The sequence below is a fragment of the Kogia breviceps genome, chromosome 12, assembly GCF_026419965.1.
Source record: "Kogia breviceps isolate mKogBre1 chromosome 12, mKogBre1 haplotype 1, whole genome shotgun sequence".
NCBI lineage: Eukaryota > Metazoa > Chordata > Mammalia > Artiodactyla > Physeteridae > Kogia > Kogia breviceps.
In genome coordinates this window covers 30,424,659-30,437,726 of record NC_081321.1, presented here as the reverse complement: position 1 = coordinate 30,437,726, position 13,068 = coordinate 30,424,659, and the positions used below count along the sequence as shown (strand labels likewise).

Genomic DNA, 13,068 nt, shown 5'->3' with positions numbered 1-13,068 from the left:
TTCTAATTTCCCTTGTGACTTTTTCTTTGACCCATTGGTTGTTTAAGAGTGTGCTGTTTAATTTCTACATACTTGTGTATTTTCTAATTTTGCTTCCACTAGTTATTTCTAAGTTTTTCCAGTGTTATTGGGAAATATACTTTACAGAATTTCAAACTTCTTAAATTTGTTAAGAGTTGTTTTGTGGTTTAACATGTGGCCTCTCCTGGAGAATGTTCTGTGTACGCTTGAGAAGAATGTATGTTCTGTGGTTGTTGGGTGGAGTGTGCTGTATATGTCTGTTAGGTGCAGTTGGTCTGTAGTATTGTTCAAGTCCTCTATTTCTTTATTGATCTTCTGTTCAGTTCTATATTGTGAAAGTAGAGTATTGACATTTCCTACTATTATTGTATTGATATTTTTTTAATACACTGCTGCATTTTTGTATAATACCATTTTGTTCATATATTTGCATACAAAATACTAAACTAATAGAATCTGAATAGTAAAAGTGTTATCTTTATTATTGTGCAATTCTAAATATCTTCTTTTTCCTATTATTTCTTTTTTTTGATAATTGAGGTTTCAGAAATGTAAAAACTGCCTTTTGTCATTAATCTCAGACTCAAATATTTTTGTTGATAAATGTGATGTATTTTACTAAATGTTCTATGACATAGTATGTGGTCAATCTTAGTAAATGTTCCATAAGTTAAAACAAATTTTGAGGGAATTCCATGGCTGTCTAGTGGTTAGGACTATGCTCTTTCACTGCTGAGGGTGTGAGTTTAATCCGTGGTGAGGGAAGTAAGATCCCACAAGCCGTGTGACACTCCCCCCGCCCCGCAAAAAAAAAATAATAAGTAGAAATCACTGAGACGAAAGATGGTCCTTGACTTGTTGGTAGAGTGAGTTTTACAGGTGAAGTCAGAGTGAAATAAAACATCTGTTATGATTTCAGAATCTAAAAGGGTGGCTCTATTGAAAAGTGACAGGAATGATGAAATTAGAGACTTAACAGTGGCTGCATTTTATGACGATTATTGTGTCGTAGTTAATGTTTGAAGTTATTGTAGGACCTATATAGAGACACTAGAAAATGGAAGGCTTGATGATTGGAATTCATAATCAGATCACTGGAGAGGATAAATTAAGGGCATAGCAGCCTGAGATCACTTAGGAACAAGAAAACTGCAGTAAGCCAAGCAACAGTGTAAAAATATGAAGTTACTAAAGGCAGTGGAGAAGTGGTAATGGAGAAGTAGTAAGAGATATGTAAAAATATTACAGTTAGGAAAAAACTCAACTGTAACAATCAACAAAAGGCAAAACAAACCAAATCAAACCAAAACAAACCACCCAGTCTCTCAGAGGCCATTTATTCTTCATGTGCTCAGTTCTGGAAAGGATTACTCATTTCTAATAATACTCGAATAATATCTTTGTTTGGGGGATGAGTTCTATTATTCTTTCTCTGTGCCACAAAAATAGGAGAATGCAAGTATAGGAAACTATTTTCAAAATTGGTATGGGGGTGAATTTATATTTTGATATAATTTCAATTGTACAGAAAATTTACTAGATTATTACCAGAAATTCTTGTATGCCCTTTACCCAGAATGTTTACTTTCGACAGATGTTAACTTTGTCATATTGCTTTATCATTTTCTTTCCCACTTCCCTCCCTCTCATCCACCACTCTGATATTCCAGTTTTATATATTTTTTCAGAACCATCTGAGAGTAATTTGGAAACGTTGTCGGAGACATTGTACTCCCTTTCTTCTAAATACTTGGGTGTGTATTTCTTTTTTTAACATTAATTTTTATTGGAGTATAGTTGATTTACAATGTTGTGTTAGTTTCTGCTGTACAGCAAAGTGAATCAGTTAAATATATATATATATATCCACTCTTTTTAAATTTTTTTCCCACATACATTTCCATTACAGAGTATTGAGTAGAGTTCCCTGTGCTATAGAATAGGTTCTTAATAGTTGTGTTATATATACAGTAGTGTGCATATGTCACTCCCAATCTACCAATTTATCCCTCCCACCTTTTTACCCCTTGGTAACCATATGCTTTTTTCTACATCTGTGACTCTATTTCTGTTTTATAAATAAGTCCATTTGTACCATTTTTTGATATTCCACATATAGGCAATATTATGATATTTGTCTTTGTCTGACCTACTTCACTCAGTATGACAAACTCTAGGTCCATCCATGGTGCTGCAAATGGCATTATTTCATTCTTTTTTATGGCTAATATTCCACTGTATATATGTACCATATCTTCTTTATCCACTCATCCATTGATGGACATTTAGGTTGCTTCCATGTCTTGGCTATTGTAAATAGTGCTGCAGTGAACATTGGAGTGCACATATCTTTTCAAATTATGGTCTTCTCCAGATATATGCCCAAGGACTGGCATTTTTGAATCATATGGTAGCTCTATTTTTACTTTTTTAAGGAACCTCCATACTGTTCTCCATAGTGACTCTACAAATTTGCATTCCTACCAACAGTGTAAGAGGGTTCCCTTTTCTCCACACCCTCTCTAGCATTTACTGTTTTTGTTTGTTTGTTTGTTTGTTTTGCAGTATGCAGGCCTCTCACTTTTGTGGTCTCTCCCGTTGCGGAACACAGGCTCTGGACATGCAGGCTCAGCGGCCATGGTTTATGGGCCCAGCCGCTCTGCGGCATGTGGGATCTTCCCAGACTGAGGCACAAACCCGTGTCCTCTGCATTGGCAGGCAGACTGTCAACCACTGGGCCACCAGGGAAGCCCGCATTTATTGTTTATAGATTTTTTGGTGGTGGCCATTCTAACTGGAATGAGGTGATACCTCACGGTAATTTTGATTTGCATTTCTGTAATCATTAGTGATGTAGAGCATCTTTTCATGTGCTTCTTGGCCATCTGTATGTCTTCTTTGGAGAAATGTCTAGATCTTCCACCCAATTTTGATTGGGCTGTTTGTTTATTTGATATTGAGCTACATGAGCTGTTTGCATATTTGGAGATTAATCTCTTGTCAGTCACTTCGTTTTCTTTCTTTGATCCATCTCTTAGAGCAGCTGTCCCCAACCTTTTTGGCACCAGGTTCCAGTTTCCTGGAAGACAGTTTTTCCATGGATGGTGGGGGGATGGTTCATGCTCTAATGCAAGCAGTGGGGAGCGATGGGTAGGGCAGATGAAGCTTCACTCTCTCACCCACTGCTCACCCCTTGCTGTGGGGCCCAGTTCCTAACAGGCTGCGGACCAGTACCAGCTGGCAGCCTGGGGGTTGGAGACCCCTGTCCTAGAGTAATGAAAATAAAAGTAAACAAATAGGACCTAATTAAACTTAAAGCTTTTGAACAGCAAAGGAAACCATAAACAAAATGAGTATGCATTTCTTTTTTTTTTTTTTTTGCGGTACGCGGGCCTCTCACTGTTGTGGCCTCTCCCGTTGCGGAGCACAGGCTCCGGACGCGCAGGCCTAGTGGCCATGGCTCACGGGCTTAGTTGCTCCGCGACATGTGGGATCTTCCCAGACCAGGGCACGAACCCGTGTCTCCTGCATCGGCAGGCGGATTCTCAACCACTGCGCCACCAGGGAAGCCCCATGAGTATGTATGTCTTAAAAAGGATATTCTCTTACAGAATCACAATATGATAATCAAAATCAGGAAACTTTACAATGAAACAATGAAGTTATCTAATCCACCCTCCATATTCAAATTTCAACAGTTGTCCCAATTTTTATAGCTCTATATCCCCAGTCTAAAACTTAATCAAAAATTTTACATTGAATTTTGTTGTCCTAATTTTTAGTCTCTTTTAACCTAGAATAGTTACTCAGCTTGTCTTTGTCTTTTTTTGCCTTGCCTTGTTTTTAATAAGAACTTTAGATTTACAGAAAAATTGTAAAAATACTACAGAGAATTTTGTATATCCCTCACCCAGTTTCCTGTAACATTAATATCTTACATTAACATGGTATATTTGAAACAACTAGTATAACAATGTTGATATAACTACTAAACTGCAGACTTTACTTGAATTTCAGTTGTTTTTCCACTAATGTCATTTTTTTATATCAGAGTTCACTTCAGGATACCTCTTTGCATTTAGTTATCCTATCTTCTAGTATTCTCTGTTATATGACAATATTTTAGTCCTTCCAAGATTTGGATGACTTTGGCAGTTTTGAGAAGTACTAGTCAGATATTTTTTAGAATGTTCTTCAAATTGGGGTTGTTTGATATTTTTCTCATGCTTAGATTGGTGTTACAGGTTTGGAGGGGAAGACTACAGTGGTAAAATGCCCTTCTTATTACATCATCAGTGGTACATGATATCAACGTGACTTATCACTGGTGATTGTTAACATTGATCACTGACCAATGTGGTACTTACCAGGTTAAAATTGCTCAACATAATGATGTGTCTGTCCTTTTGTTGTATGGTCAGTTCTTTATATATTTTGGAACTATAAAGTTAGATGCATACAGTATTGAGATTATTGTATCTTCCTAATTAATTGAACCTTTTATTATTACACAGTAACAATTTCCGGCAATCTTTTTTAAATTTAAAATTTACATGTTTGCTGTTAATATAGGTATACTGGTTTTCATTAGGGTTAGTTTTTTGTTGTTGTTGTTGTTTTATTCCTTTAGTGTATCTTTCCATTCTTTTCTTTTGAATATTCTAAATTCTTAAATTCTAGTGTCTGTTGTAAATAGCTATGTATGAATTTTATTTTTTATACAGAATGACAGTCTTTGTTTCTAATTTGTAGCATTTAGTTCATTAACATGTACTTTTGTAACTGTTGCTCTGGATTTATTTCAATCACTTATTTAGTGCTTCTTATGTGCTTCACGCTTGTTTCTCTTTAGTTTCTTTTGAATTGGTTATATTTTTAAAACACCATTTCACAATCTTTCTTTTCTAACCTTTAGATTACAAAGTCCTTAAAAATTGTAGTTTCCTAAGAATTTCTAACATATTTATTTAATTTATCAAATTCTATTTACTTTAAAGAATCTTTTATTTTCTTCCTGAATAATATAAGAACATCAGAAGATTTTAACTTAATTTCTCACTCTCCTGACCAATGCTATCATTATCTTTTGTATTTGTTATTTTTGTTTTTAACATTACTATTATTGATTTTCTTATCAATAATATTCATTATGATTTTAAGTCAATATTTATTAAGGTTTTTCATATTTACCACTTCCCTTATAGTTTTTTCTTTCATCTCATGTTTGATCATTCTCCTTCAGTTTGAAGCCCATCCTTTAGAAATTCCTCAAGAAAATGTGCTTGGCTGTAAATTCACTCAATTCTATTTTATTTAAAAATACCTGTAGTTCATACTTGTTTTTAAAAGAGATATACTATATAAAATCCTAGAGTGATAGTTATTTTCTTTCAAAACCATTCAAGATATTTTTTCAATTGTCTTGTAGCTTCCAATGTTCCTTCTGAGTAGTCAGCTCTTAATTTAGCATTCTTATCTTTGTAGGTCATCTGTCTTTTCTCTCTGGCTCCTTTGAAGATATGCCATTTTAGCTCTGGTATTTTCACATGTCCTTAATATGTGTATAGGTATAAATGTACTTTTATTTATGCTGCTCGAAATTCATTGGACTTTTTGAATCTGGAAATTGATGTTTCTCAACAGTTCTAGCAGTTTCCTGGCCATTCTCTCTTCAAATGTTGCATCTCCTCTATTCATTTTTTCTTCTCCTTCTGGACCTCTGCTTAGATGTACATTAAAACTTTTACCTTTTCCCTCCATGTCACTAAACCTCTTTGCAATTTTTCCCATATCAGCCTCTCCATGCCGCATTAGTGATAAATTCTTTATATCCATCTTTCAGTTCACTAATTCTTCTGTTGTGTATAATCTATTAAATCCATCTACAGTCTCTATATTATTTCTAGAAGTCCTATATTTTCTCCATATATTCTTGATCATTTTATAGTTCTTTGCTACTTCCTCATATTTCCATTCTTCTCTATATTATGTATATTATGTATACTTACATTGTGTACATTATGCATAATATTTTTAGGTTTCTAAGTCTGTGTTAGATTCTGCAGCCTGCTTTTCCTGGAGACTTTAATACATGGTACATTTTTTCTTTAGGGTTTTGAGATATTTTAGAATGAGTTCATACATATTTTTAAACTTTTAATGTGATAGTATTTTGAGATGTAGTTTGAAGGCAAATTCTTCCAGAGAGATTTTGTACTTACCTACTAACTGTGATCACTCGAATTAAGCTGAATTCTTGGTTTGAAGTTTGTAATTACCCAGGTAGTTAAAATTAAGGCAGCAGGCCTGGTTAAGGTCTGAATTATTAGGAGGCATTTTTTCTCTTTCATTAATCATCACATTTTAAGGCATGGATTTATTTTGTGGGTCGCTCCAAAGTAAATGTTTATATCTAATTTATGCTACATTCAGGCAATATAGTCATTGTGATCTAAGCTTTATGTTATGAGTTGTTTATTTATTGAATTCTCCACCTTGTGAGTACTCCCTCACCTTTTATTTTTTGGTCTCTCATTTTTATGCTCTAAGGATCCATAAATTAATACAACCACTATGGAGAACAGTATTGAAGTTCCTTAAAAAACTAAAAATATAACTACCATATATTCCAGCAATCCCACTGCTGGGCATATACTGTGAGAAAACAATAATTCAAAGAGGGACATGTACCACAATGTTCATTGCAGCTCTATATACAATATCTAGGACATGGAAGCAACCTAAATGTCCATCGACAGATGAATGGATAAGGAAGATGTGGCACATATATACAATGGAATATTACTCAGCCATAAAAAGAAATGAAATTGAGTTATTTGTAGTGAGGTGGATGGACCTAGAGTCTGTCATACAGAGTGAAGTCAGAAAGAGAAAAACAAGTACCGTATGCTAACACACATATATATAGAATCTAAAAAAAAAAAAAATAGTACTGATGAACCTAGTGACAGGGCAGGAATAAAGATGTAGACATAGAAAAAGAACTTGGGAACACAGTAGGTGGAGGGTGAAGCTGCAGTGAAGTGAGAGTAGCATTGACATATATACACTACCAAGAGTAGCATCGACATATATACACTACTGAATGTAAAATGGCTAGCTAGTGGGAAGCAGCAGCATAGCACAGGGAGATCAGCTTGGTGCTTTACAATGACCTAGAGATGTGGGATAGGGATGGTGGGAGGGAGGTCAGGAGGGAGGGGTTATGAGGATATATGTATCCATATGGCTGATTCACTTTGTTGTACAACAGAAACTAACACAGTATTGTGAAGCAATTATACTCCAATAAAGACCTATTTTTTTAAAAAAAGCCCAAGTTTAAACTCTCCAGGGTTTACCTCTGTTTGTCTTTCTGGCTTTCCGTCTTCAGTTTCTAATTGGTCCTTACTCTTCTTGCCAGGTTATCGGAGCATTTATAAATACTTTTTGCAAATTTTATTCAGCATTTTAAATTATTTTCATGTAGATGCTCATTCAGGGTGTTTTAGCTTGCCGTAATGCTGAGAGTGTAAATCTTGTGATTCACAAATAGAAATAAAGAAGAAAAAAGTACAGCTGGATTAGAAAAATTAACTGATTACTGACAATGGAGGGACGCTAAAAATGATGTGTGTATTTTCTTCAAATGACAGTTATTACCTGCATTGCCACCTGCAGTTGGTGCATATGCAAGTTCTCCCAACACAACCAGTACTGGAGAGCATCATCTCTTTCAATGACTGATAACTTAATACATGTAAAATTGCACCCCACTGTTATTTCAGTAAGAATCTTCTTTTTTATTGTGACCAGTCTACTAAGTGCTTATCCACTTATTAAATTTTGTCTTGCATTAAAAAATGTGTTTAATATTCTATGAAAAAGCATGCAAAGATAAATTAATTGATCTCTTAGTCATAAAGACCTGGAGAAAATGTCACATACAAACTGGCATAGATTATTGGAGTTGAATCATATTCTTGAGGACAAAAACACTTGTTTGGCTCTAATTCCACAATTTGTAGTTCCTAGGAAAAACAGAAGAGTCTGAGCTATGATTAGTGATAGGACAAAAGAAGCATGAAGTATACCTTTAGAGCATTAGGATTACTCTTTGGAAGATTCTCATGGACTTGTCTCTGTATTCCCTCAGGTAAAGCAGGAAACCATGCACATACTTTGCATTATCCTAGTGCACTTTGCTCTTGGTGTCAGCTGGAAGCTGTATGAGCATAAATATTGCACAGACGTTTAGAAAGAAAATTGGGTGGAAGTTTTGCTCTGCTTAATTTTGCTTATATATTATATGTTTTCCTAATATATTGAGTTTCTGTTATGTATAGATATTTAAATCTGTCGGTTTACAAGAGGTTTATAACATGAATTTTGCCCTTATAGTTTATAATCAACTTGGGGAAAGAAGGATAAAAAATATGTGCTTGTAACAACTTAGCAATAATTAAATGCTAAACCTGTGGTACTGACTTTAAGTGCAATAGGAGCACAAGAGAAGGCCATGTTTTGTGTGAGGTTGACTGGGATAAGGTTTCCTGGAACAAGTAAAACTTCCTCTGGGGATGTAGAAAGTTTGGGGCAGAATAGGGAAGAGTTTAACACACTATGGTATGCCAGGGTGTGGGAATTGGCACAGAGCAAAAATAAGCCCAAATAAATAACCATGTTGATAAAAGAAGAAAGAAATATTGAAAACCAAGATTAGTAATACGTTTTAATCACATAATAGAAATCTTAGAAGTCATGGGAGAATATTTTATATTATATATACTACATTATATTATATTAATTATATATGATAGTGTGAAGCTATTGATTCTTGGGCAAAGGACTGACATGTTGAAAGAGCTCAAAGTTTAGCTTTATCAATAAATGTGGATCTATAGGATAAACTCAAATATGAAACTAGGAATATATTTTGTTAGAGTCCACTTATTAGTAGTATGCTTTTTGTTTGGTTATATAAAAATAAAATGTATATTTAATATTCATTTATATTATACACTATTAATATAAAATGTCATTGTATTTAAGTATGCTTTTTGTTGTTTTAGAGGAATTCCAGGGAAGAAATGTGGTACAATCATCCTTACAGCAGAGGAATTAAACTGTTGCAGAGTAAGTAAATATTTCTTTGGATGAAAAAGTATTTCCAATACTTCTTTGAAATGATAATTCTCAAACTATAGTTAAATTATTTTTCTTGAGTAGTTTTAGCAAAAAATAATTAAAACTACATCATATAATTCTAAATTCATAAAATATCATTTTAGATACTTAGTACTTTAACCAGAGAGACTACATTCTATAGTCCAAGTAGGATAATCAGTTATTTTAAGTCTTTTTAATGAATAGAAATTATTAAAATAAAACCTAATGGTAATATCATTTGTGGGGGCATTAATATAAGGAATTGTCAATTGTATCAACCAATTCAGTTCTTGCAAAAATTTGAAGATTTTATTTGTGATCCTGAAGGAATATTTCTAGTCACTTGACTGTAAACATTTTGCATAACATACTTGTTTTTCTGTATTTCTAATTGAATAAATTCAATATTCATATATGGTCTCACGTTTTCTTAGCTTGGGAAGCCCACATTTGTAGAAATAACCAGCTACCACTCCAACTAAGGGTATAATGACATAGAGTGCATATTCATTAATCATAGAAAACTGCCACTTTTAGTTGTGATTTGCTGATCTAATCATTCACACTTCTCATCTCTGAATTTGTATATGTATATGGTAATCTGTGTGTGTATAATGAGGGAGGAAAGAGAAAAAGAAGTTCAAGGTCAGTAAGATGCATGTTCTTTATTGTGACATTGACATGCTATATTGTCAAAATCTTGATATTAAGATTATTTTGTATAAATATGCTAATGAAGAAATTATTATGAGTTCTAATTCAAAATAGAACCAAGATATCGAGGTCATAGATTGAGTGTTGCCAGACTGCATCTTAAACATCTTCTGCTTTCAAGTCTGTTTTGCCTGAAGGTACAAGAAAATTATAAAGCTTCCATGATGAATTAGAATTTGTTACTTAGTGATCCAGAGGCATTTTCACTATTCTTTATACTAATAAAGCTTTAAAAACATCTGGAATTATCTTTTAATATTACTTATTAATAGTATTAATATTATTTACATATTTCTCACACTTAGAAATTATATATCTAATATTTTTAAATGGTTTAGAATCTTGATTTAACTTCACTTATGTATCCTATGTTCTGATTCACGGACACTGATAATCAGCATCATTAAAATAATCATTGAAATAATATTATTATGCTAGTATATTAGAAGAAACAAGTGTGTTCAAAGCAATTATCATAGTTAACTTCAGACAATGCTTTTTAAATGTGCATTTTATGGTATTTTAAAAATATCAGGCATTATCACTTAGAATTTGGAATGAAGTAATTTTATTTCAATTTGACATTATACAAATTGACACTTATTTTCTTGAAAACATAGTACCATTTGTTAGCTAGAGCATAAACTTCGGAATCAGGACGCCTAAATTTCAGTACTATGTCTTTCACTATTCAGCTGAGTGAAATTTTTGGGAGCTTTAATTTCTGCATTTGTCAACAGCTAAAAGTCTTTATACAGGCATACCTCATTTTATTGTGCTTCACATATATTGCATTTTTTACAAATTGAAGGCCTGTGGCAGCCCTCTGGTGAACAAGCCTGTCAGCACCATTTTTCCAACAGCATTGCTCACTTCTAGACTGTGTCACATTTTGCTAATTTTTGTACACTATCAAATTTTTTTCATTATTACATTTGTTACGGTGATCTGTGATCAGTGATCTTTTATGTTACTATTGCAATTGTTTTTGGGCACCACAAAATTAATAAATGTGTGTGTGCTGATTGTTCCACCAACTGGCCATTCCCCTGTCTCTTTCCATCTGCTCAGACATCCTTATTCTCTGAAACGCAGCAATATAGAAATTAGGCCAATTAATATCTCTATAATGGTCTCTAAGCATTTAAGTGAAAGGAAGATTCACACATCTCTCACTTTAAATCTAAAGCTAGAAATGATTAAGCTTACTGAGAAATGCATGTCGAAAGCCAAGCTGAGATAGGCTGAAAGCTAGGCCTCTTGGGCCAAACAGTTAGTCATGGTTGTGAAGGCAAAGGAAAAGTTCTTGAAGAAAATTTCACATTCTACTCCAGTGGACACACATATGATAAGAAAGCAAAACATCCTTATTGCTGATATGGAGAAAGTTGTAGAGGTCTGGATAGAAGATCAAAGCAGCAACAACATTCCCTTAAGCCAAAGCCTAATCCAGAGGAGGGCCCTAGCTCTCTTAAATCCTATGAAGGCTAAGAGAGGTGAGGAAAATGCAGAAGAAAAGTTCAAAGCTAGCAGAGGTTGGTTCATGAGGTTTAAGGAAAGAAACTCTGTCCATAACATAAAAGTAGTACAGGTGAATCAGCAGGTGCTTATATATAGAGAAGTTGCAGCAAGTTATCCAGATGTGCTAAGATAATTAGTGAAGGTCACTGCACTAAATAACAGGTTTTCAATGTACATGAAATAGCGTTATATTGGAAGGAGACTCAAATTAGGACTTTCATAGCTAGAGAGGAGAAATCAGAGCCTTGCTTCAAAGTTTCAAAGGGCAGGCAGACTCTCTTGTCTTGCAGCTAGTGACTTTAAGGTGAAGCCAGTGTTGATTTACCATTTAGAAAATCCTTGGACCACTAAGAATTATGCTAAATTTGCTCTGCCTGTGCTGTATAAATGGAACAACAAAGCCTGGATGATATCACATGTTTACAGCATGGTTTACTGAATATTTTAAGCCTGCTGGTGAGACCAACTGCTCAGAGAAAAATGATTCCTTTCAAAATATTACTACAAAGCTACAGTAATCAAGATGGTATGGTACTGGCACAATAACAGAAATATAGATCAATGGTACAGGATAGAAAGCCCAGAGATAAACCCACGCACGTGTGGTCACCTAATTTATGACAAAGGAGGCAAGAACATACAATGGAGAAAAGACAGCCACTTTAATAAGCAGTGCGAGGAAAAGTGACAACTACATGTAAAAGAAAAATACGAACACTACCTAACAGCATACACAAAAATAAACTCGAAATTGATTAAAGACCTAAATGTAGGACTGGACACTATAAAACACTTAGAGAAAAATCACTCTTTGACATAAACCACAGCAAGATCTTTTTTGACCCACCTCCTAGAGTAATGAAAATAAAAACAAAAACAAATGGGACCTAATTAAACTTAAAAGCTTTTGCACAGGAAAGGAAGCCATAAACAAGACGAAAATGCAACCCTCGGAGTGGGAGAAAATATTTGCAAACAAAGCAACAGACAAAGGGTTAATCTCTAAACTATACAAACAGCTTGTGGAGCTCAATGTCAAAAAAAACAAACAACCCAATTAAAAATTAGGTGGAAGACCTAAATAGACATTTCACCAAAGAAGACATACAGATGGCCAAGGTGAACATGAAAAGATGCTCATCACTGATTATTAGAGAAATGCAAATCAAAACTACAATAAGGTATTACTTTACACCAGTCAGAATGGCCATCATCAAAAAATCTAGAAGTAATAAATGCTGGAGAGGGTGTGGAGAAACGGGAACACTCTTACACTTTTGGTGGGAATGTAAATGGAAACAGCCACTATGGAAAACAGTATGGAGGTTCCTTAAAAAACTAAAAATAGAACTATCATATGACCCAACAATCCCATTATTGGGCATGTACTCTGAGAAAACCATAATTCAAATAGAGACATCTACCCCAGTGTTCACTGCAGCACTATTTACAATAGCCAGGACATGGAAACAACCTAAATGTCCAAAAACAGATGAATGGGTAAAGAAGATGTGGCACATATATACAATGGAATATTAATCAACCATAAAAAGGAACAAAATCAGGTCATTTGTAGAGACATAGATGGGATGGACCTAGAGTCTGTCATACAGAGTGAAGTAAGCCAGAAAAAAAACCAATTAT

The 13,068-nt window shown here is 34.1% G+C and overlaps 1 protein-coding gene across 1 annotated transcript in view; it reads left to right on the top strand.

Moving 5' to 3' along the window:
- CPNE8 (copine 8) overlaps window positions 1–13,068 on the top strand; it is a 249,780-nt gene that overhangs the window by 121,076 nt on the left and 115,636 nt on the right. The window contains 1 exon segment of the mRNA XM_059082256.2: window positions 9,093–9,156. Coding sequence (XP_058938239.1) covers window positions 9,093–9,156 — 64 coding nt within the window.